This window comes from Salvia hispanica, chromosome 1, assembly GCF_029641045.1.
Source record: "Salvia hispanica isolate PSC_SH4W2 chromosome 1, Shi_PSC_v1, whole genome shotgun sequence".
NCBI classification, from domain to species: domain Eukaryota; kingdom Viridiplantae; phylum Streptophyta; class Magnoliopsida; order Lamiales; family Lamiaceae; genus Salvia; species Salvia hispanica.
Genome location: NC_142692.1, coordinates 36,335,379 through 36,358,230, shown reverse-complemented (window position 1 = coordinate 36,358,230; position 22,852 = coordinate 36,335,379). Strand labels below are relative to the sequence as shown.

Sequence of the window (22,852 nt, the reverse complement as noted above, 5' to 3'; positions counted from 1 at the left end):
TAATTCAGTAAAAAAGAAAGACAACAATCTGCTTAAAAGCTCTGAATAATTTTGCATGCGGTTTATTTGTGAAACTCGAGGGACATTGCATTGCTCTGCATATTTAACTCTGTTTCTGTTCACTTTTGCCCAGTAAAAAGTTAAACAGATTATTACAATGTGAGAAAGTTGTGACAACTGATACTTGATCGAGTATGAAACAGGTTCAATTTCAATTGCTTATTTAGCAAATATTTTTATCTTTAACTCCACAAATCTCATTTAGATTTAGGTTTCTCATATGATCTACATGCCATCAACAATGAGTATCTCTCGTCATTATTCTTCTCCTCAGTTTCTGTGTCATATCACAACTCTATCTGCATAATTGAACGGTCAACTTTCACCAAAAAATCTGCCGGTAATATGCTGGTAATTTTTTTAGCGGACATTTCGTTAGTAATCTGAGTAATCTGCCGATAATATATGCCAAAAATGTCCGCCCTGAAAAAATGTGTATTTTTTGTAGTATTACTTCAACAATTTTTATTTCAATTTTGATTTTATTTTTTCATATTTTTTAAATTAAAATACATATACATTTATCTCCCCTGCCTCATGTGAGGAGATCATATTGTTATAGGAAATAGATTTGAACGAATGAATATACAATAGTCACGGAGCACAATTAGATAACAAATACTCCATAGAAGATAAAATAAGTATTATAAAGGCTCGGTTCTAGTACAACCACATATTTGAAATACTACTATCTTTTACCAAAGTTCGCCAATGTTCAAGTGAAGAGACACATCTTTTTCTATATAAACAAACCTGAGACCTAAACTAAGTCACCAAGCCACCAAACTACACAATTCCGACAATGATTCAAGGAGAATAATTGGCAAGATCTAACTAACACCTAGATCTCACTCAAACGTTCAAGTTCCTCGAATCTCACGGCACAATGACAAAACTCACGGCCTTATCTATCGGATAGTTGAATCCGACCACCGGACAACTCAATTTAGGTAGATTTCCACATATATATTAGTATTATGTAATTAAGTTGGTATGTTTTAATATGTTGATTATGAAATTGATTTGAGGCAATGATATGTGGGTGTGAGGCAAAGGGAATAAAGCAGTCTGTGTATAGTAGGAAGCAGTTGCTGCCATGGTCCCAATCTCTATGAATTGCTGAAAAGCTTCAAATATTTTGGTATGTGTTTTCAAAAGCAATTGATCATTTCATCTAATATAGCTATTGTTGAGAAGGCACGCCTTTTTCCTTACACAATTTGGCAGTTTGGAGTTTGGAGCATCCAGACAAATAACAATGTTGGTCGGCTCTTGATGTTGCCAACACAATACTCATCTTTCAACTTACAAACATTTCCCTCTCACATCTTATATACTATTATCATTCTTTCTTCATTCCAATACTTGGGTTCAAATCAAATCATCGCCTCAAATTTTGTTAATAAGTTTGTATTTTGCGTTTGATAACTTATAATAGTACAAAGATATTTATGGAATAGATTAGGATAATGATCTAATTAATTATAGTCAGACTATGAATTAATCAACCCAAATAAGGAAAATAAGCTCATTGGCCTATGCCCCACTTCACACAACCTAAAATTTTCAAGAATTTCTTCCGTAGAATTATTGTACTGGAAATTGTTCAATCATCAGATCGAAAAACAAGTGGATACCAATAATGGTGAGTTCAACTGCAAGATTTGATCAATCATAGAAAATAAATTTTGTAGTAACAATATGTTATCTAGTTGTCCCATTGAAATGTCCAACATGCAATCTATGTTATGAATTTAGATTTGATTTTTGCCTCAAATTTCCATTGCACACTATTAAATGAAGACAAGATTTTCAAAAACAATATAGGCAAGGAGGTCGAAATAGTGTAATCCTGTCCATGGCATCAAAAGAGGTGAGATTAGTACTATATGAAATCATGGAGAAATAGAGGGATTAAACTCAACCTAGGAAATTGTGATTTGAAATTATGTACTGTACTTAAATATTTTGTACATTTCTTTAGTGAGACTAATTGTATAAGTCAACAAATTCTCCATTAATTTTCTATGTGGGTGCAAAATATAAATGCTACTCCATTATTTGTTTTACCCTTTCACCCATTGCCTCCATATGAACACACTACTTAGATACAAAACTAAGATTCTATTGTTGTGTTGATGAATTAATAATTTTCCAAGCCTCTGGAAATCTTGATGTCGGAGCCAACTTTGCATCAGTAAACATATAGTCCCTCTGTCTCATTCTAAGTGGAATATTTTTTTTTAACACTAAATTTTATGCATTGTTGTTTGATAAATTAAATGGAGAGAATATTCTAAGAGAAAGAAAAAATAAAAAGAATGATATTTTGATTTTAAAAAATTTATCATTTAAAATGAGATATTCTAAAAAAAATGTATCACTGTGCAGCAGAAGAAAGGGAGTAATATATTCAATAAATATGAATTAATTAATAGTGGAGTAACAAAAATACAATGATCTCAGTCCTCAGATGTAGTAGTACTATACAAATAATAACAATGGAAAAACAAATTGTTGATGACGACGAGCATGTGTAGAAAATAGTGCCTCAATCAGAAAAAGAAGATGCCAAGTGATGATAAAACTAAACAAGCAGCAATCCCAATGAGGAAAAAAGAAAAAGTTAGTAGTAGTAGAGTAAATGAATCATGTTTTCACAAATAATTGTTGTCACACACCTTTTGCCTTGAATAACCAAAACCAAGAAAAGAAAATTACCCACTTTCGAAAATAAAGAAAAAGAAAAAGAAAAAGAAAAAAAGAGCAACGCACTTATCTCTTTAATTTCCCACCTTCCGTTCTTTTCAATGTCTACAGTGCACGCCGTTGTACCTCTTCAACGTACAACCCAATATGAAGGTGGAAACGGACGAACCGCAAGATACCCCACTGCAGACAAAGTCCCCATTGACCTGAATTTTGTTGACTGAGTGGGACCGTGCTGTGGGCCCGACTAGTCACCATCCTAGGCACTCTCAAATTCCCCCTACTCTATATTAAATTAAATTAAATTAAATTAAAACAAGTAATAGTAGCAGTAAGAAAGAGGATAATTTGTTTATGAGTTTTTCTAAATATTTGTATTCATGTAAATAATTAATTAATTTATTCTGAGATTATAATAAAACTATTGATTCGCTTAAATTTTGCAATCAATCGAGATTTCGGAGATGGCATAGTTCAAGACTAATGTTGCGTTATTGCATATCAACCAAAAAGACATCATTGTATCACATCATATTACAGTAAATTAAAAAATTTCATTTGTTGAATTATGATTGGTATTAAGAAAATAAGGAAATGTAAGAGAGGAAACGAGATATGAAAAATAAGCAACGAGATAGAATGAAGCACGACACATGAAATTGCACAATTTAGTAGTATCATTCTGGTTTGTCATATCCACACGGGTACCAAAATCTTAATCAATTACAAAATCAAAATAAATAACCCAGTGAGTAAGTCTATATAAACTCACGCCAACTCAACATTCATGCAACCATTCCCCCAAACTCTCACACCATGTACAACACTAGCGGTAAAATGGACATGTTGTGGGCCGAGAAGGGCCCGAACGGCGAGCTCCCACTGCCGGAAAGCCCGAGAGGGCCCATCGAGTTTCTCTCCCGCTCATGGAGCGCCTCCGCGCTCCAACTCTCCAAAGCCATCACTCCCTCCAATCCCACCGCAATGCTCGTCAAAACCACCTCCGCCGCCATACCGGAAAACCACGCCGCCGAAGAAGAGGACAATTCTAAGCTTTCCGGCAACACCTTTTCCTTCGCTTCCACCGCCACTTCTCAGCTCATTCTCGAGCGCATCATGTCACAATCAGTAAGTGTATAGAATTATTAATTTTGATCATGTGACACATAAAATTAATTTAATTTTGAAATGAAAATGTAGGAGATTTCACCACTAACATCAGGAAGGCTCTCGCATAGTAGCGGCCCTCTCAATTGCCTCACCGAGGAAACCGAGTCGCCTCCGATTTCGCCCTCCGACGAATACGAGGACGTCGTTAAGGTACCGGACAACACTCTATCCAGCCTATTTTCTCAATTAAGTCTTCAAATTATCATGCGAAATTCTTAGTTCTCTTTTTTTTCTGCTGCGTCCGCACCTAATTTAATTTCCTATACTACAAATTCATAATTGATCACTAATTCTTTACACATTTTGTAATTGACTCATTTCATACATTTTGTGATATACATGTTGATGATTAGTCAATGATTTGGTGTTAGAGTAAAAAGTTTATTACTATTAGAACACAAGGCCGCCATAATTTATCAGCTTTCACAACGTATTACTGCGAAAAGTGAAGAAACATAGATTGCTTTTGTCACTTTCGATATTTACTTTTGTTTCTTTGTAAGAATGCTTTAGCCGTCTCAAACTTGCCTTTTGACTTTTCCATACACACAAGCAAATGGATTACTTTGAAATAGTACTACTACTTTAATCAAAGCTAATACGAAATGAAATTAATTAAACAAAATCTTAAAGTTCATTTATGGTATAGTATTTTAATCAAGGAATCTCAAATTTTTGCCTTTAAAGGAAGGAAAGAGAGGAACAACCCTCAATAAACTTTGAATTTCATGCCCTTTTTTTCAAAATCAAGATATTACAATATATTTATATATAGTGGGAAAATATCCCAATTTAAAGAATCCTATGGTAGTAGAAATTTAAACACAAAATTGCAAACAAATTATATAGAAAAAAACAACTGGTTGAGTGCCATACTGATTTATTATTGGTGCAGATTTCCTAGAAAAATAAATGAAGTATACTAGACTTTCTAAATATGATTTGAAACTACTGCCACTGATTTGCCAGGATTGCTCTGCCATTTTTATGCAAACTGATTTTTTTTGGCTCAACATTTACTTCACATCACACCATACTTCCATATATACATAAGATACAAGTCTCCTCATTTAAATCAATTTTTTTAACCTTTTCCTATTTTCATCCAATATTTTCACTTTTCCCAACCTCGGAATGCGTTGTATATCTCTGCAATTCATCAAGGGGTAATTATTGACAGTACTTACAATATGTAACAAAATAATTTCATCAAAATATATTCAAAAATCATTTGAAAAGTAGTACAAATTCAAATGGACATTTTATCTATAACAAATTATACTTTAATCTTTTTATGCATGTCATGTAAAGAGTCTTTTAATCTTGATAGTGATTGATAATACTCCTATCATTTAAATTATTAGGATTAATTATCGATCAAATCATGAACTTTGGTATTAGTCACGCACTAAATGAAAAATGCAGTATTTACGAGCAAACAACACGCTGCAACCGCTCTTCACCGGCACGCCGCGGGCCGGCTTCGCGGCGGCCGCAGCCGTCGGCGGCACGAACACGCCGGGTGGAAAGACGGTGGGGAGGTGGCTGAAGGAGCGGAGGGAGAAGAAGAAAGAGGAGACGCGGACACACAACGCGCAGCTCCACGCCGCCGTCTCCGTCGCCGGCGTGGCCGCCGCCATCGCGGCCATAGCGGCCGCTACCGCTGCCTCGTCCTCAAACGGCAAGGACGGGGACATGGCGAAGACGGACATGGCCGTCGCCTCGGCCGCGACCTTAGTCGCGGCCCAGTGCGTGGAGGCCGCGGAGGCGATGGGCGCCGACCGCGACCACCTCATCTCCGCCGTGAGCTCGGCCGTCAACGTCCGGTCCCATGGCGACATTTCGACCCTCACCGCCGCCGCCGCCACCGGTGAGTTCCTAAATTAATTTGATCAATTTAATTTTGAATGAATATTATGTAACTAATTTATATGATAAATCGTGTTTTATTAGCTCTACGAGGAGTGGCGACTTTGAAGGCGAGGGCTCTGAAAGAAGTGTGGAACGTGGCGGCGGCGGTGCCGGTGGCGCCGGTGGAGAGAGGGGTGAGTTCCGGCAACGGGAATAACAGCTCCAGCAGCAACAACTCCGGCAGCTACTGCGAGGAGCTCTTGCCGGAGGAGAATTTCCTTGCTTCTTGCAATCAAGAGATGCTTGCTCGCGGCACCGAGCTTCTCAAACGAACTCGCAAAGGTTCGTTATCCCGAAAAATTACAAAATTTGGTCAAATTATAGTTTCGTCGGAACTTTAAAAATCAATTGGACAAAATCATAAATTTGGATTTGCGAGTTAAGCGATATCTTCTATTCATTGATAATATATTATGTGACCGGAATTAAATCCAAATTTCAAGAATTTTCTAATAATATTGAAATTTGACCAAACTTCATGTTTTTTCTCGATAATTTGCACTAAATTGATGGCTCGATGATATGGTTGCAGGCGATCTTCACTGGAAAGTTGTATCTGTATACATTCATAGGAGTGGGAATGTAAGTTTGGGTTTTGTTCAGATTGTCGACTGAACACACAAAGATTGGTTATTTTGCACGTGTGATGATGTGAGTGTATTGGTGCAGGTGATGCTGAAGATGAAGAGCAGGCACGTGGGAAATACCTTCACCAAGAAGAAAAAGAGTAAAGACACATTAGCCTACATATAATTTTATGTGATTTGGATTGGATTAGAGTTGGTTAAGTGATTGAAGATGATTTGGTGCAGATGTGGTGGTGGATGTTCTGAAAGACATGGCGGCGTGGCCGGGGAGGCACCTGTTCGAGGACGGGGAGCAGAGGCGGTACTTCGGGCTGAAGACAGAAGGGCGAGGAGTGGTGGAGTTCGAGTGCAGGAATGCCCGAGAGTACGAGATGTGGACGCAGGGCGTGTCGAGACTCCTCTCCATGGTTGCCCATAGGAAAAGGAACCATTATAAATAGTTTTTCAATTGACTACTAGTAATGTATTCATATTTATTTTCGTAATTATGTTGACTTCAAACTTCGACCTATTAATTAAATTATTATAAATAGTTCTATGTTGTTTTTTCTATTGTCAAATTTGTCGAAATATTCTTGATATTCAACTCTCTCAAGAGTGTAACAACCCAAATATTAAGTATGCACTTTATTTTTTATGAAAACATGAAAGACTGCTCTGCGAAAAGCCCAATGGACTTCAAACGAAAGCAAGCCCATACTTATTTCACAATAATATTAATAAAAAATATGTCACGATTTAATTGGGGACCAAAAAAATATCTAGAATTTTACTAAATCCTATTAATAAAGAATAGTCATATTTTTAAAATTGATTCGTTCATCAAAATTAGTACATTATTAATAATATTTCGGATCACTTTTTTCTTTATTCATATCTTACTTTATCGATTTTGCAATAAAAAGAAGTATCGATCATAACCACAACTATTTTTTATAAACGGGAATATTATGTATTATAGATGTTTCGTTGCAGTTTATTTCATCACAATCTTCAGATGTCTATCAAATTTAAATCACAATTATTCCAAAATATATATATACGAGTACTTTTATTTTAGCGAAGAACAAATAAAATGTAAAAATTCATACCCTTGTTACAGTGCTAGTGACAGAAAGCACAAAAGGACACAACCGTCGTCTCCAATGAACACACTTTTATTTGACAACGAAGCGCAATTTTATATTTACTAGTATCACCCACGTGCGTTGCACGAAATATTTTATTTTTTTCGTGGTAACTAAAATGAGAAAAAATACAATTATATGTAATTTAAAAATAAATAAATATTAAAAAATAAAAAAGAAAATGCTAAAATAAAATTAAACTTATACAGTAAATAAATTAAAAGAGAAGGGGGATGGAGAGAGCAAAACACACTCGGTGACTAATTACAATATTAATTTTAGAAGCATAAATAATTATACAAAAGGTCCATTCAGATGGCCCTATAATCACTCAATTTAAACCCCATTCTAAACAATACAATAAAAATTGAATATATGGTTCATACTTCATATTATGCGGCGGCTCCTATTCAAGTCTCATCATATCTCTATTCTCCTTCCAATTTGAAAACATAAATATCTCATTCTCCTTGACACACTACTGGGGCCTTCTCCGTACTGGCATTGCTGCCTTCGCTCCATTGCCTCCTTTCTAGTTCCATGGCGTCAAGATTTCCTCCTATGGTAAGAGTAAAAATTGTATGCTTAAGTTCTATAAGGTAAGTAGGTAATGACATATTTATAGGCTAAAATATTATGCACGTAACTCTTAGTAAAACCTCACACTCACTCCACTTAGCAGTTAGTCCAAGGAAAAGGTAATGTGGAAGTGAGTAATAAACTTACATATTTATAGACAAAATATACGAAGAAGCTATTCTAATTATCCTCAAAACAAATCTGAATAATGTGACTGTTACAAATTTATAATTAGTGCCAATGTGTAACCTCTCCAGGCTGTCAACTTCAGAACCCATTGAGGTCACATACGCCAGATTCAACATCCCAATTTGATTATATATTCAGTTGAAACTATCAGCTATGTAAACCTATCAACAACTCCAATGCACTCTTCCAGAAAGTTTCAGCTTATCTGAAACCTTATTTGAAAATGCCTCATCTACATTCCTGCATTGGTCAATCATTCAACCTCTTCTAGCCAAGCTCCTTAACTGTGAGAATGAAATACATAGCTTGAAAATTTAAAGTATACAAAAGATCAAATGCCACTCTAAACACACGAATTGCACGCACTCATGTAATACTAAAACTTGGAATCTATAGGAAAGCAAATCAGACGGTGGAAAACACCTTTTTATGCTTAAATCTTAAAATTTCATTTAGGTCATGCGGCAATGCACTTCACTACTGAAGAGAGCAGAGTAGACGTGCAGTTTTGCGCTGTGTGTGATATCACTCGATCTAACAGGTTCACAGGATTCGACTAGACTTCAAAGGCTAGAAGATCATGAAACTATCAGAAAGGGGTCGTTGGGTGCACTCTATTCCTTCAAAAACCTCAACCCACTATACTACAACTTAGCACAGGGAAGTAAATGATCAATCCCACGAGAACGAAGGTGTTACGAAACTGCATTTGAGGATGTTTTGAGAAAAAGGGGTTGGCTGCTGCCACGCAATTTTTGTGGGTCGAGAACTTAAAACTAGTGGGTCTGAGAGATAAGAAAAACTTTACTCTACCTACTGGGTCTAAGAAATGAGAGCGTACAGAACATGCATGACTTAGAGAAACTGAGATATTTTAAAGTTCTAAGACAACTGGAGTTAACTTAACTAGACTGACTTTCCTAATTTGGACAGACAGGCATAAAGCGAAAAGTAAAGACAAATTTCCTTAAACTACCAGGGTCTGGAAAAGCATGCAGAAAAGTAAAAAGACAAAGCAGATCGTACCGGACAATGCAGAAAAGTAAAGTACATGCTGAAAAAGTACTGACATAAAGCAAATCTGGCTCTAACTAGCAACAACTTCATCTTCTTCGGGAATCAAACGAGAATAGCAGATAAAACAGAGTATTAAACACCATGAAAACAGAGCAAGCTTCGGATCTAAACTTAAAACGAGAAATTAAAGCCTAAACTAACAGATCTACGCTACTGGACCTAAAGGATGCAGAAACAGAAAGTGAACAGCCATAATCATGCACAACGTAAACAACAAACACCAAATACGCAAAACTCCAACTCAAATACACCACGATTCAACAATTCCAGACATCTACATACGCAAATACATAACCTCTAACAACAAACCAACAGATCTCATCACCAAACATCCAACAATAAACAAAGAACGAAAGTAAAAAACGAGAAATAAAGATCAACTCAGCGAGATCCAATAAAAGCCAACATAAACTTCCATAATAAAGAGAAATAGGTTCAAATCCAGCAGATCAAAGCAAGAACTAAAGTTATGAAACTTAAAAACCAACAAGTACTAAACGAAAGTAAATAAAGATTGTTTCTTCGCCTTCACAAGACGGTGTTACACAGCAGCAAAATAACTATGATGAGAACCACGGTGGCCAGAATCCTCCATCTCCAAGTGCGCAGTAAAGGAAATGAGAAATTTGAAATGTGGAACTCCGGAATGGAATGGGAGCTTAAGCTAAAGTGCGAAGTAGAAGTGGTTGTCTTGTTCTTCAAGGTTGAGCTCTTTATATATGTGAGGCTCTGATCCCTAGGGTATCCCTCTGGTGATTTGACGCTCTTGCCCTTGAGTAAGACTATTTAAAATAATCTGCTCTCGCTCCATTTTGCTCCTGTCGCCAACTTTTGATTCTCCCAAGTCCGAACGACGACTTCTGATTTTTACTTCAATTCCATCTCTTTCACATCTGCCAGGTCCGGTAACAGCAACTCCTAGGTCCGGCAGATTTACTACGCACCTGAACTCATAAACGCACATTAGCGTCCCAAATGCACAGAATTTTAACCATAAACCAATGCATGAAACGAGCCTTATCAACTACTAATCTCGAAAAGTCGCATTATGCAAATTCTGATGCACCTACTTATCAACTAACAATATCCATGAAAAACAAATTAACACCAGGGTAAATTTCGCATGGTTGCAAAAAGTCAATCTCCAACAACAAAAACAAATTAACAAAATCCACGTACTTTTCTTCACCGTTAAGCAACCAACTAAAACATAATCAACAAAAATGTCACAGCCTCCTCAGAAAAGATAAATGTGAATCGAAAGAGAAAACTCACGAAGAGATGAACGGCGGCGAAACCCTACAAGAAGCGAGGCAATGTTTATCTTATCCTGATAACAACACATATAAATGTGGCGGTTACAAAAATATTATGCACATAACCCTTATAAAACCTCCCACTCACTCAACTCTCTGATTGAAAGGCCACACAAACCAGTTCGGATCACCTCTACTCATCTCCTATTCCACTCCTCACAAACAAAAAATATGATGATAGACCCCTCACTTATGTTAGTAAAAGGTGGAGTAGAGGATGGATCAGGAAAAGTATTAGGTGATCTAAGCTGCACACCAACATGCAATTAATATTTACTACAGTTTAATAAAAAAAAAATTTTATTTAAATAATAATATCTATTTTAAAAGAACATTTCCCTAAATACCCTAAAACTTCCTCTTTTATACTCCCTCCGTCCCATAAAAGTTGAGACAAAATTTTTGGGCACGGAGATTAAGAATTTATATTAAATAAATAGGAGAGATGAAAAAAGTAGGAAAGATAAGAGAGAGTAAAGTAAATGATGGAATAAAATAAGAGTAATTAGATGTTTTGTCTTTAGTTAAAAAAGGAAATGACTCAACTTTATTGGGACGGACTAAAAAGAAATACGGCTAACTTTTATGGAACGGAGAGAGTACTGTTGTATAGAGATCCGGTTAACAAGGAGTATTCCGTTCGAGTTATGTCGAAAATAAATAAACATTATTAATAATTTTATAATAAAATAGATTACCCTTACGTGGCACTCTAGGGATGCACCTACATGGCACCGGGGCCCCACCACCAAACCCATAAAGAAAAAGGAAAAAATGAAAAAAGTAAAAAAAGAAATAGCGCACTATGACAAAGCTGCGACGCCGCGGCCATATTTCCCGCAACCACCAGTCCACCACCCACACTCGCTCCACACCGTCGAATTTACCAAAATAGCCTCCAATTCCGCTCGAATTCCCCTCTTTAGCCCTCGATCTGCCGCCTCGCTTTCGCCGGAGAACTAATCGTCCACTTCATCGGAATAGATGCCGGAATCTAGCCCCGCGCCGCCGGAGGAGACCGCCGCTAAGTCGCCGCTCGACAAGCCGCTCCACCTGCTCACGGAGGATGACATTGCTCAGGTCACTCGCGAAGACTGCCGCCGTTACCTCAAGGAGAAAGGTACCGAGCTGTACCGAACAATCAGGCGCTGTTATTGTTTTTTGGCGTTAATTTTGGTTTGGCGCAGGAATGAGGAGGCCTTCGTGGAACAAGTCTCAGGCGATTCAGCAAGTGATAATGCTCAAGACGCTCCTCGAATCGACGCCGGATTCGGACGCTGCTGGTGCGCGCAAGCGCCTCCGCATTTCGCGCCCTAACAATACCGATATCAGCAGCAATGTTGCTATGGAGAGTGTGAGTAGTTCTTCTTATGCGTTGGTTCATTATTTAATTGTTTGATGGAATTTGGGGATGGATGGATGAATAATAGAGTATGCGCATGTTCTGCCTTGAATTTGAATTGAGTGATTGCAGTAAAACCTTTTTAATTCATTAATTAATAAATGTAGGTTCCTAGAGGAACAACTGCAGAGGCGGAGAATTCTTTATCCGCTGAGGAAACGACGCCGCATTCTGTGAAAGATCTCGACAAACCTGATTCTTCGGGTGGTTTGTCTAGCCGTTTTGCCGCCGCAAAGGATGAATCTGCTCAGCTTAGGTTATTACTGTACTAATTTTGCTCAATTCTACACCGTGAAATTGTTGTTTTTGGAATTAAGTATTTTACTTCCTAGATAAGTACTAGAGCTGAACGACATGTTCAATAAATCAGTAAATTAGCTGAGTTATGAGTTATGTACTCTTTGTTTTTATGTTGTTCTTTAAATTCAGTACATTACTCTGCCTTTTTGATGAAGAGAGCATTTTATTTCTTCCAGAACCCCAGGTTCGAGAAATATGCCTATCGGCCAAATGACAATATTCTATTGTGGCAAAGTGAATGTGTATGATGATGTCCCCGCAGATAAGGTATTGAGGCTTTTGTTGCCCTACTTAGAGGTTATTGTCCCTCATTTGTCGCTTGACTTGATGTCCGTGGATACTGGATACTATGTTGGGACCATAACAAACTGTTGTATTTCTCAGGTACGGGCATTAATGCATATTGCTGCAAGTCCTCTACAGGTTCCGGATGAACAGCTAGTTGATGGTTCTGTAGGACTGCAACCTTTACCGTGCATCCCGAAAACCGTTAGCTCTTCTCATCAGGATTCAGCTGTTCTTATCTTGCCAACTCTCCCAGCAGGTATGGATGCCTTTGTCTTGGGACTATCGGTTAACAGTTTAATTCATTTTCACAAGGCTTCCTTCATTTTTTGTGTGGTCACATGCTTGTATGGTGTGTGTATGTTCATGTGGAAAGTCATATTTAACACCTGTGTAAGAGAACCTGAAGAATGCTAGTTCTGATGCTGACTATTCTTACCCTTTTAAGCCGTCTATATTGATTGTGATTGGTTCCAGGAATTCCTAGAAGAGTTTGTTGCTCTCTTTCTTTTTATTTAGTGGAGTATATAAATATTTAAATTACTCTCCACTAACAATTAACTTTATTGGATTTTTGAATTGGTTTTGCAGAGAAAATAAATGAAAGCACCTCACTGCCTGGAGAAGAAACAAAAAAGCTACGAGAAGAAACCCCTGGTAGGCATTTTGACACTTGTCTGAAGTTCTTCTGGTATTGGATTGCTAGTTATATAATAGCCATTCTGGTATTCCAATTTTTATTTATTGTATAATTGCGTTGGGAATACATCAGTTTGCTTTATTTATTTGTGGCAAGATACATAAAGAGATACTCTCAACCCAAACGGCCAATGATGATCAACTACTCAATAATTAGTGCAAGTTACCTCTCCTAGGCGAAATGATGCTGATGGGCATTGAATCTTCGATCTCCTTCCCAGTGTTACAGATATGGGCTTCTTGTAACTGCTTCAGATAATGCTCTTTGGAGGGATGAATGTCTAGTTTTCAGTTATCCGGATATTTGGTTGATGCGAATTAGATAGATAGGGTGAGCATGATATCATGTCGAATGTCGATAAGATAAAACCAAAGAGTTAGAGCAAGCTTAGCTGTAAATGTTTTGTCTTTACTAGTTGTATTGGTCCCTTGTCATTTTTGGTCTGAGTTCAACTATGTTTTCCTTTGAGCAAAATGATCTTATCATGTAGTATTAAGTGAAATATCTTTTTGGGAAAGAATATTTATTTAGATTTTGTAACATCAAATGCTTTCATTTTGGTGCAACATTGCAACTGTTGCTCCATGTGTCCATATCTAAACACATCTCCACTGTGCTTCGTATGGCATTGTTGATATAAATTAGCCTCATCACTCTGAAACTTCTGCATAAAATGGCTATATTTTGCACCACTTGTGTAATAAATGTGGTCTAGTGTGTATAATGCCTTAATGTTCATACAATCTGCATTTGTGCTTGCTCTGATGCAATATTAAAATGGTCTGCAAGCTATCTAGAGAAACTAAAGCTATGAGCTGTGAAAGAACTTAATGGTATTTTTCAGAAAATTTCATTCTAATGTAAATTCTCGTCTTCAAATCAGTGGAAGGACCGTCAACCAGAAAAGCATCTCTACAAAGATACCTTGAGAAGAGAAAAGACAGGTACCCCGAATAATTTGACAAGAATAAAATAAACCTAGAAAGAGTTTCTGGTTCTTGTTTGCTGTTTCCTCATATCTCTGTTAGGTGAAGGTTTAAGAGCAAGGGAAAGGCTGGAATGACCTCGTGTGCGAGATTGGATGTTTATATTAACCATCAAATGGGTAATCAACTGCCAAGAATTGACACTTCCATAACCCGAATCAGAAATCCTTCTAACCCTACACGGTGCAGTTCAATGGAAAATGATTCAGTGAAGAAAGTTTGCCTTTCTACTGGTCTGGGTAACAAAGGTGAGATTATTCATTTTAAAGCTCTTTTAACTAGATCTTACTTGGACTTTTCTCGAAACATACCTATTTTCTTGCTGGCCACAATAATTTACATAATGATTGTGTATAGTGGCCAAGATTTGATTTCTTTAATATATCCATCTACACTTGATATGAATAGGTAAAGAATGAAAGACCTTGAAACCCTTATAATATTCAATCCAGTTTTCTATCATAGCAAATTGTGTGTAAAGTATCCATAATGATCATCTCATTGGATTACTTTTTGTTGGAAAAACTCATGCTCATCTCATTACATTATTCATATTGTTAACCCAAAGGTTGCACGAGTGCTTGTGCAAGCCCCGGAAATTAATCGATTAAATTGTATAATCAATATATTTGTATGGGTAAGCTTGGTCACATTACTATGAACCTTAAATCTCTTCCTCAGTTGTGAGATCTGTCTGAAATTTATTCATAGTGATAATCAAAGGTTGCACTGACTTTGCTATCACATAGCTGTTCCACTTAGATGTTAAATTTTGCATATAGCTTTACTTCAACCTCTTTGTTGTGCTCTTTTCTCGGGAACGGGAAAGAACTAAGAAAATGAAACTGTAAGGATGGAGTTCTAACGAACTACTACGTTGCAGGTGTATAGGTGGAGTGCACGCGCCTTGTTGAAATTTTGTACCACGCAAGTCTGTAGGGCCGAGTTTGTTCTTCATCAGTTGACTATCTCATCCCTCCCATGTATGCTCTTTGCTATCTTGTGTCAATTAGGTTCAATCATCCCTTAGTTTTAATTGACACCAAAACAGTAGTACTTGTCAAATTTATCGGATGTTGACAATCTTTCAAAATGGAGCTGTTGATTACCTCAGTTTCTAGTCAATCCATTCCCTATCTAAATATAATTGATGTTATAATGATTAAATTTATAGAAAGACCACAAGTGCATCAACTTAGCACCTGGTAATAAAATTATACTATTAACAATATATTTTTAAGTATACAAAATTCAAAGTTAGGAGGGATAATCCAATTGACCCAAAAACCTCAAGGTTCTTGGCTGTTCACACGGCTATGAAGCTCAAGCATCTCTTGATGATTCGGGTCGACGGAGAGTGCAGCTCGACAATCACGCAGCGCGCCCGTAACATCGCCAACGTGCTCGTGGAACGCAGCCCGGAGGTGAAGAAGATGAAGATCCGCCTTGAACGCTATTGCCCTCGAGAGTTCAGCGATGGCTTCCTTATCCTTATGGCTGTCCATCAGAACTGCAAGTCGAAAAGGGTGTTTAGTTTGAGAGAGAAGATTTTAGAAAAATCAAACAAGTTCATTTTTTTTTCTAACCTGCCGCTCTGTAACGGTACGGGTAGACCCGAAGAGGATCGAGGCGGGTGACCATCTCGAGGTCCGCCTTCGTGAGGTCGCGCTCGCAGTACTCTGACCGTTTTTCATACGCGGACGCGTTGTTCATTGCCTTCTCGATCAGCTTGGTCATCTCGGCATATGCGGCATTCTTGTCGTTCCTAAGGTAATGGACACGGGCGAGGCCCTGGTGAGCCCGAGTATGCCGGATCTTGAGGGCATTGATGTAGCAGTCGGCTGCAGCATCGAGCTTCCCACAGTCAACGTACACACTTCCGAGGTTGTTCAGCGCCTGGATCAGGATAGAAAATTAGTCGAACACTTAATACGATAGTATTTGAAGGGTAAGATGATCAAACGAACTCAAAAAATTAATCAGCTTGTCCTATATTTTATCTATCTAAGCCATCACCCAGAGTAAACACCACTTCAAGAAACAGAAAAGGAGAAACAATAATAAAGAGTCGAACGCCAAAATCCGTGTAGACGATACGGATGCAAGGACTGTTTCTCAAGGTGAAGCAACCTTCGGCTAAACAAATTAAACTATATTCGAAATTCCAAAGGGGGAAGAAGGCATCATACCTGACCCTTGCGAAGTCTATCTGACGGACACTTCAGAGCTTCTTCGAGAAGCAATACAACAGTGGACGAGCAAGACGGATCTTGACAGGAGTCGGCTAAAGCATAAGCTTTTAAGAAAAAAGCTTCAAAAGATCTCTGGAGCTTAATGGACTCCTCAGCTTTCTGTAGCCCTTCTTCGCAATGACCTGTATCGTATAAGATCCACCCCTCGTATACTAATCTTTCGGGTTCACTTGATGCATGCTCACGAGCTAGCTGCAAACTCCTCATCGCTGCTTCAGGACAGTTTAATCTGATCACATATAGTATTATTCATCAGAATTATAAAAAAAAGTTTAAAGATGAATGATATGAGCCATTAGTTACCTGAGGAGAAGTAGAGACTGTCTAAAGTATAGAACGCCCTTCGGTGCATCAGACTCGAGCATCTGATAGATTACAGACAGTGATCCGATATCATCGACTAAGGACCATGTATCATAGAGCTGTAGCCAGCAATCCGCAGTTGTCCAGCTCTCGACATGTTCCCGCACAAGAATGCGGAGTTGGGAAGCCCCAACTCGCCCACCAAACATCCTATAATCTGGAGACACTGTGAGAATCGCTTGCACATCACACAAAGCTGATTGGTAATCCTCGAGAGCGAGATAGAAACAGAAGCGCAGCTCCAAGCACTCCAACGCTAGTTTGAAGGCAAGAACCCTGTTTATCTCCGCAAGGGCGGCTTGAACATCCAGCTTTCTCATCATGGATGCAGCTCGATACATGAAGGGGTAAGTCAAGGAGGGATCTAGCTCAGTAGCTTTCTCGAGTTCTTCCCATCGTTTATCAACATCACAGTATAATGATCTCTCTTGATACATCCATCCAAGAGGTGTATAAGAGGATATGACGGAACTGATCTTTTCGTACGACTGTTTGCTATGCCCTCTCATATGACATAACCTGGCTAACCCGAGAATGGAATAAACATGCCCTTCACTCAAAGCAGCTTCAAACAGCGTCTCTGCTTCGGCACATTCTTTTCTGAGGAGTCTAGTGCATCCCAACTGATGAAGTGCAATCATTTTCTGCCGTCTATTTCCAGCACCGTCTACCAACTGCTTACCGAAAAGAACTGCTCTGTCTGAGGAGGGATTATAATTCATGGAAACTTCCGCCAACAAAGAATATAGAGAGAACGAGGCAGGTCCAGCCATTATTGACCGTTGTTGCCTATCCAAACTGCACAACAGTTCAACTACCTGATCGTCATTCAGTGAGTCAGGAAGCTCGTGTAGAAACACTTGCAAACAAGAGGCAGCTAGTACAGGAGAATTCTGCTCAAGAGCGAATTCAATGAGTTCTACTGCATCCTGTCTGCACAAAACCAAAGAAGCAAGTTTCCGATCACAAGCATCCTTCAGGCCTTCGCAGCAAAATCTGTTTCCAAATACCAAAATTTCCAGCAAAAGACTCGGAGCCAGTTCACTTAAACTTCCCGTTTTACTGAAATCTCTGATTGCTCTCATCCCTGAAGCAGAAATGTTGTTTTCTGAAAGATCTACGTCATCACAAACCGATTCTGTGAAGCATCCATTGAGCATCGCTTGAAATGGAGCAGAAAGTCCAGCAATCTTATGCCTCTCACATGTTATTCTCTCATCGTCGATTTGAAAAGAAACAACACGTGGGAGATTAGTGCTGCTCACCATTCCAAGCGTACTTGAAGTTTTAACAACAGGGAACTCAGACGCAATATCTATAGATCCGAACTCCTTAGCACATTTACCACAAGAGGACAGCAAGTCGGATATTATATCATCACCTTGCTTCTCATACTTCAACCAAGCTCCAAAGACAAGTTTTTCGTGAACTGTACTTGCCTTCGACCAAGCAGAGTGAAGGCTTCTCCGCATCAACTTTGATTGCCCAAGGCCTTTAAAGACCTGATACTGCAGCAAGTAAAGACTCGACCTTTCTGTAGGGTGACACGCCTCAAGTTCTTCATGAATTTCAGCTAGCACTTTAACGTAATCAACAGGCTTATAGAACGGAAGAATTGAAGGTTCGGGAACCTTGATAAGGGATTCTCTACAAACAATGTTAAATCTCGTTCAATATTCAATCACATCAAGCACAAAGCAACCTGCCTAATACACAATGAATTATTCACACGAAACACACAGTCACACACACATGTTATTCTCTACAAACAATGCTAAATCTCGGTCAATACTGAATCACATCAAACATGAAGCAGCCAGCCTAATACACAATTAATTAGTCCCACAAAACACAGTCACACACACATGTCATTCACTACAAACAACGTTAAATCTTGTTCAATACTCAATCACATCAAACATGAAGCAGCCTGCTTAACACCCCAATTAATTAGCCACAAAAACACACACACATTTTATTCTCTACAAACAATGTTAAATCTTGTTCAATACTCAATCACATCAAACATGAAGTAGCGTGCCAAATACACAGTTAATTAGCCACACAAAACACACACATGTTATTCTCTACAAAAACTGATAAATCATGTTCAATATTCAATCACATGATCACATCAAGCAGGAGGCAGCTCAATACACAATCAATCAGTGCCACAAAACACACACATACATTACACTCTACACACGCATGATGAGTAGAAAGGGTGCTCACATCGAAGAAGGAGACTGCGGCACGAATTTAGTGAGTTTGCCTCTTTCCACTTGGAGCCATGACTGAGGATTGATAGCACTAACAAATGGCTCATTACATGACTCCCTCATAGAACAAAAAACACTAAGAAGCTCCCAAATCTCCACAGTAGCAATAAATTATGTACCCCCAAAATCTTCAAGTGTAAAGAGAAATGTTGAAACATACATATATACAGAAAGAGGAAAACATTCCCTTCACATATCAGTCAGTATCTCTCCTGAAAAAGCAACCAAAAAATCAACATAATTCAAACAACTTCAACAGTAACTACAGTTGAGCTTTCCTACAATTCTAATCAATTCAAAAACCAGCATAAATAGACAAATGGAATCTGAAAAGATCTCTACCGGAAAGTGACCAAAAACCACATTTTGCGCAACAAATCTCCCAAAATTATCGGGAAATTGACCAATCGGCGACTAAATCCGAAATCAAGAGCGGAATCGTCACTCTATTGGTCTCCATTGCAGAAAATCGAGGATCGGGAATTGAGCTGCCGCGTGGATTAAAGTGGTGAGAGTGGAATTGAAGGAGGGAAAAAACAACAGTCTCTCACTTTCTTTCTTTTCTCTCGTTTTGGTAAAACAAAAGTCATCCACACGGCGTCGTTTTGGACTGCATAGTAATAACAATTTGACTCTTTATTCTGAAATTAAAATAAAATTCAAACGTCTGAGATATGACTAATGTTAAATAGTAGTAGTACATAATTGGATTATAAGAAATGCATATCCTTGCCACTTAAATTAGATGTACGAGGTGTATGTTTTAAATAAAAATAGAAGAACGATTGGAAAGTGTAAAGGGCTTGAAGAAAGACAAAGTATTTCAAATATAAATACATGCAACTCATTCAAAAATCAAAATGGTAAAGGTCACATGAAAAGGCTACGAGGGTCCCAAAAATCTTAGACAATTGGAATATTTGCTAAGCCAATAAATTAAATTTAAGTTTTGCAAGATTTGAATATGTATCTCACTTGAAAATCATTGCAGAAAGTGTTTAAAGGTGTCTATTCATAATATACCCAAACAGATTGTGTTAGGAAAACAAAATTAAAATTAAATTGATCGCCTACTGTAGTTAGGAAAAAAAATTGGACAACCACATGGATGGGATGCACTTCGAAAATATCACTTTTTAAGTTCATAACTTCCCACTAATATAGACCATCCGATTTCAGTTACGGACGCATATGATTGTGCCACATTATCTACTGGCAATTTGATTTAATATTCATATTTATTTGCACAAAGGGTAAGCTTCCCTTAACTGCCGTCATTCCCACACGGTAAGTTAAAATATTTACTTTTTTTTTTTACGTTGAATTAATCATACTTTCCACAGATTTCATTATTTTCTACGGTTGAAGAAGATTGATCCTATCTTCCATTATTGACTTACAATTTTTACAATCTTTCATTATCTTCTTCTAAAAAAAACTCATTTACGCATATTATTTGAGAAGTTTTCACGCATATGCACGTAACCCTTGTTCTCAGTTTTATATATTGTAGAAATACAAATCGTAAATCTTGATTTCACTCCAAAGAAACGCGTCAATGGAATCAGACAATTCGCCAGTTTGTGAGTTTTTTTATTATGCTTTAATTCATCAATGGAATCTCGAGTTTTTTACTCCCTCCGTCCCCTATTATGAGTCACTTTTTGACCGGGCACGGGTTTTAAGAAATGTAAAGAAAAGTTGGTTGAAAAAGTTAATGGAATGTGAGACCCATTTTTTTATATGGTTTTATAATAAAATGTGAGTGAATTGAGTTAGTGGAATGTGAGACCTACTTACTATTTATGGTAAAAATGAAGTGTGACTCTTAATTTAATTGAGGACGGACCGAAATTGAAAAATGTGACTCTTAATGGGGGACGGAGGGAGTATTAAGCAAAGTTTCGCACAAATAAAGCAAATGCTTGCACAGAATAAGCAAAGTTTAGCACAAATTAAGCAAACTTTCGAACAAAATAAGTAAATATTTACTTCAAAAGAAGTTGCAGTTTCACGACAAAAGTAGCAAACTTTAGATTATTATGCATCTTCCTATGCTTAATATTGCATTATTTCAAATGTCAATAAAGTGCACGTTGTGTGAAGTAAGTATTGAAGTCTGATTTTGCTTTGTACAGTCAACAATTGAAACAATTGCATTTTACAGAAAAGAAGTTGCAGTTTTCTGTTCAATTTTTCATTATATATACTCTTCCAGTTTCATCGTTAACTATTCTATTCACATCGGATTTAGACAACTCGAAAGTAGTGATAAATTAAACTTTGTTGTTTACATTATACGTGTGTGGAATATGCACTAAATGTACAAAGCATTGAAGTGCACTAAATGTTATATTGAGTCTGTGTTTTATAAATAATTGCGTCTAAGTACATATATTATTGCATTGAACGCAAAAGGTTGTAAGAGTTTTGAATAACATATATATTTGCATAATAACCGGTCATTAAATGCATGATAGCCTAGACATTCGCCTTGCATCTTAAAATTGAAATCAAAATCCCATCTCCCTGACTGCATTCCTCTGCTTCGAATCAAGTCTAGCAATCAAACGACTAAAATGTTCAGTAGAACTCCTGAAATGGAGTGATTTTATTTCCTTCTCAATATGCTAAAACTGTTCAGCATCGCGATCAGTTACCTCATCAATTGGATTCTTTACTTTCCGTCGCTTGTGAACTAAAGGTGTACAAAAAACTCGGTTCAGACCAGGATAATAAGCAATCTTTTGAAGTAAGCAATGTATCTCAATAAGCTAAGTAAGCAACTTTTCGAATAGCTTAAGCAAAACTTGCTATAGCCAAATTAAGCATAGGCAAGCACAAAGTAAACAATCTTTTGTAAATAAAAAAGCAATATTTCGAATTGCACAATCAAAACTTTTCATTTTACAAAATATCAAACAATAAGCACATTTAACAAGAAATTAAGCATGTACTCGAACAGAATAAGCAAAATGTCTAACAAATTAAACACTGTACAGAGTGAGCAAGAAGCTACTCATCGTTTCCAAAATAAACACAGTATAGCGCAAATAAGCAATCTTTTGTACAAAATAAGCAAGTTTTCGAATAGTTTAAGCAAAAAAATTCAACACACAAATACCACACAACAATAAGCACAATTAACATGAAATTAAGCAAACAAAAAAATGAGTTAACCACATTTAGACATAGTTAAGCACAAAGTAGGCAATTTTTTGTACTTTTAAAAGCAACATTTCTAATAGTTTAAGCAGAACTTTTCAACATACAAATATCATCTGACAATAAGCATATTCACCACAAAATTAAGCAAATAAAAAAAGAATTAAGTAACAAATCAGTCGCAATAAGCAAAAGGGATACAACGCTAAGCAAATGCACAACACAAAATCAACATAACCAAGAACATCTAAATACACAAAAAATGCAATTAAACAGATTAAGCATTTGAATCAACAAATAGAAATTCATGAAACAAGAACCGGAACAAGCAAGAAAATACCAATTCGCGAAGATTCTTCGACGTCAGGCTCTGTGGTGTTCGAAATTTCTCGTCT

The 22,852-nt window shown here is 37.4% G+C and overlaps 3 protein-coding genes across 4 annotated transcripts; 2 read left to right on the top strand and 1 right to left on the bottom strand.

The window, feature by feature from the left end:
- Positions 1–3,487: 3,487 nt before the first annotated feature.
- Positions 3,488–6,969, top strand: LOC125218305 (VAN3-binding protein-like). Its single transcript, XM_048119945.2, has 7 exons — positions 3,488–3,897; positions 3,970–4,089; positions 5,365–5,809; positions 5,893–6,132; positions 6,383–6,432; positions 6,520–6,577; positions 6,663–6,969. The coding sequence occupies exons 1-7, from the start codon at positions 3,586–3,588 to the stop codon at positions 6,875–6,877; spliced, it is 1,440 nt and encodes a 479-aa protein (XP_047975902.2). The 5' UTR covers positions 3,488–3,585; the 3' UTR covers positions 6,878–6,969.
- A 4,559-nt stretch (positions 6,970–11,528) lies between these two features.
- On the top strand, positions 11,529–15,511 carry LOC125221906 (protein TIFY 4B-like). Of its 2 annotated transcripts, XM_048124232.2 has the most exons (9): positions 11,529–11,845; positions 11,913–12,079; positions 12,235–12,383; positions 12,604–12,694; positions 12,812–12,971; positions 13,304–13,369; positions 14,296–14,356; positions 14,447–14,646; positions 15,282–15,511. In XM_048124232.2, exons 1-9 carry the CDS (start codon positions 11,710–11,712, stop codon positions 15,287–15,289), a joined length of 1,038 nt encoding a protein of 345 aa, XP_047980189.2. In that variant the 5' UTR covers positions 11,529–11,709; the 3' UTR covers positions 15,290–15,511. The 2 variants fall into 2 exon arrangements, with proteins under 2 accessions (XP_047980189.2, XP_047980191.2); XM_048124234.2 differs by lacking the exon at positions 15,282–15,511 and having other exon boundaries at positions 14,441–14,574.
- A 38-nt stretch (positions 15,512–15,549) lies between these two features.
- Positions 15,550–19,854, bottom strand: LOC125221905 (ETO1-like protein 1). Its single transcript, XM_048124231.2, has 6 exons — positions 19,635–19,854; positions 19,246–19,504; positions 16,954–18,660; positions 16,588–16,879; positions 15,985–16,294; positions 15,550–15,908 (listed from the first exon to the last, which is right to left on the bottom strand). Exons 2-6 carry the CDS (start codon positions 19,353–19,355, stop codon positions 15,688–15,690), a joined length of 2,640 nt encoding a protein of 879 aa, XP_047980188.2. The 5' UTR covers positions 19,356–19,504; positions 19,635–19,854; the 3' UTR covers positions 15,550–15,687.
- Positions 19,855–22,852: the final 2,998 nt, after the last annotated feature.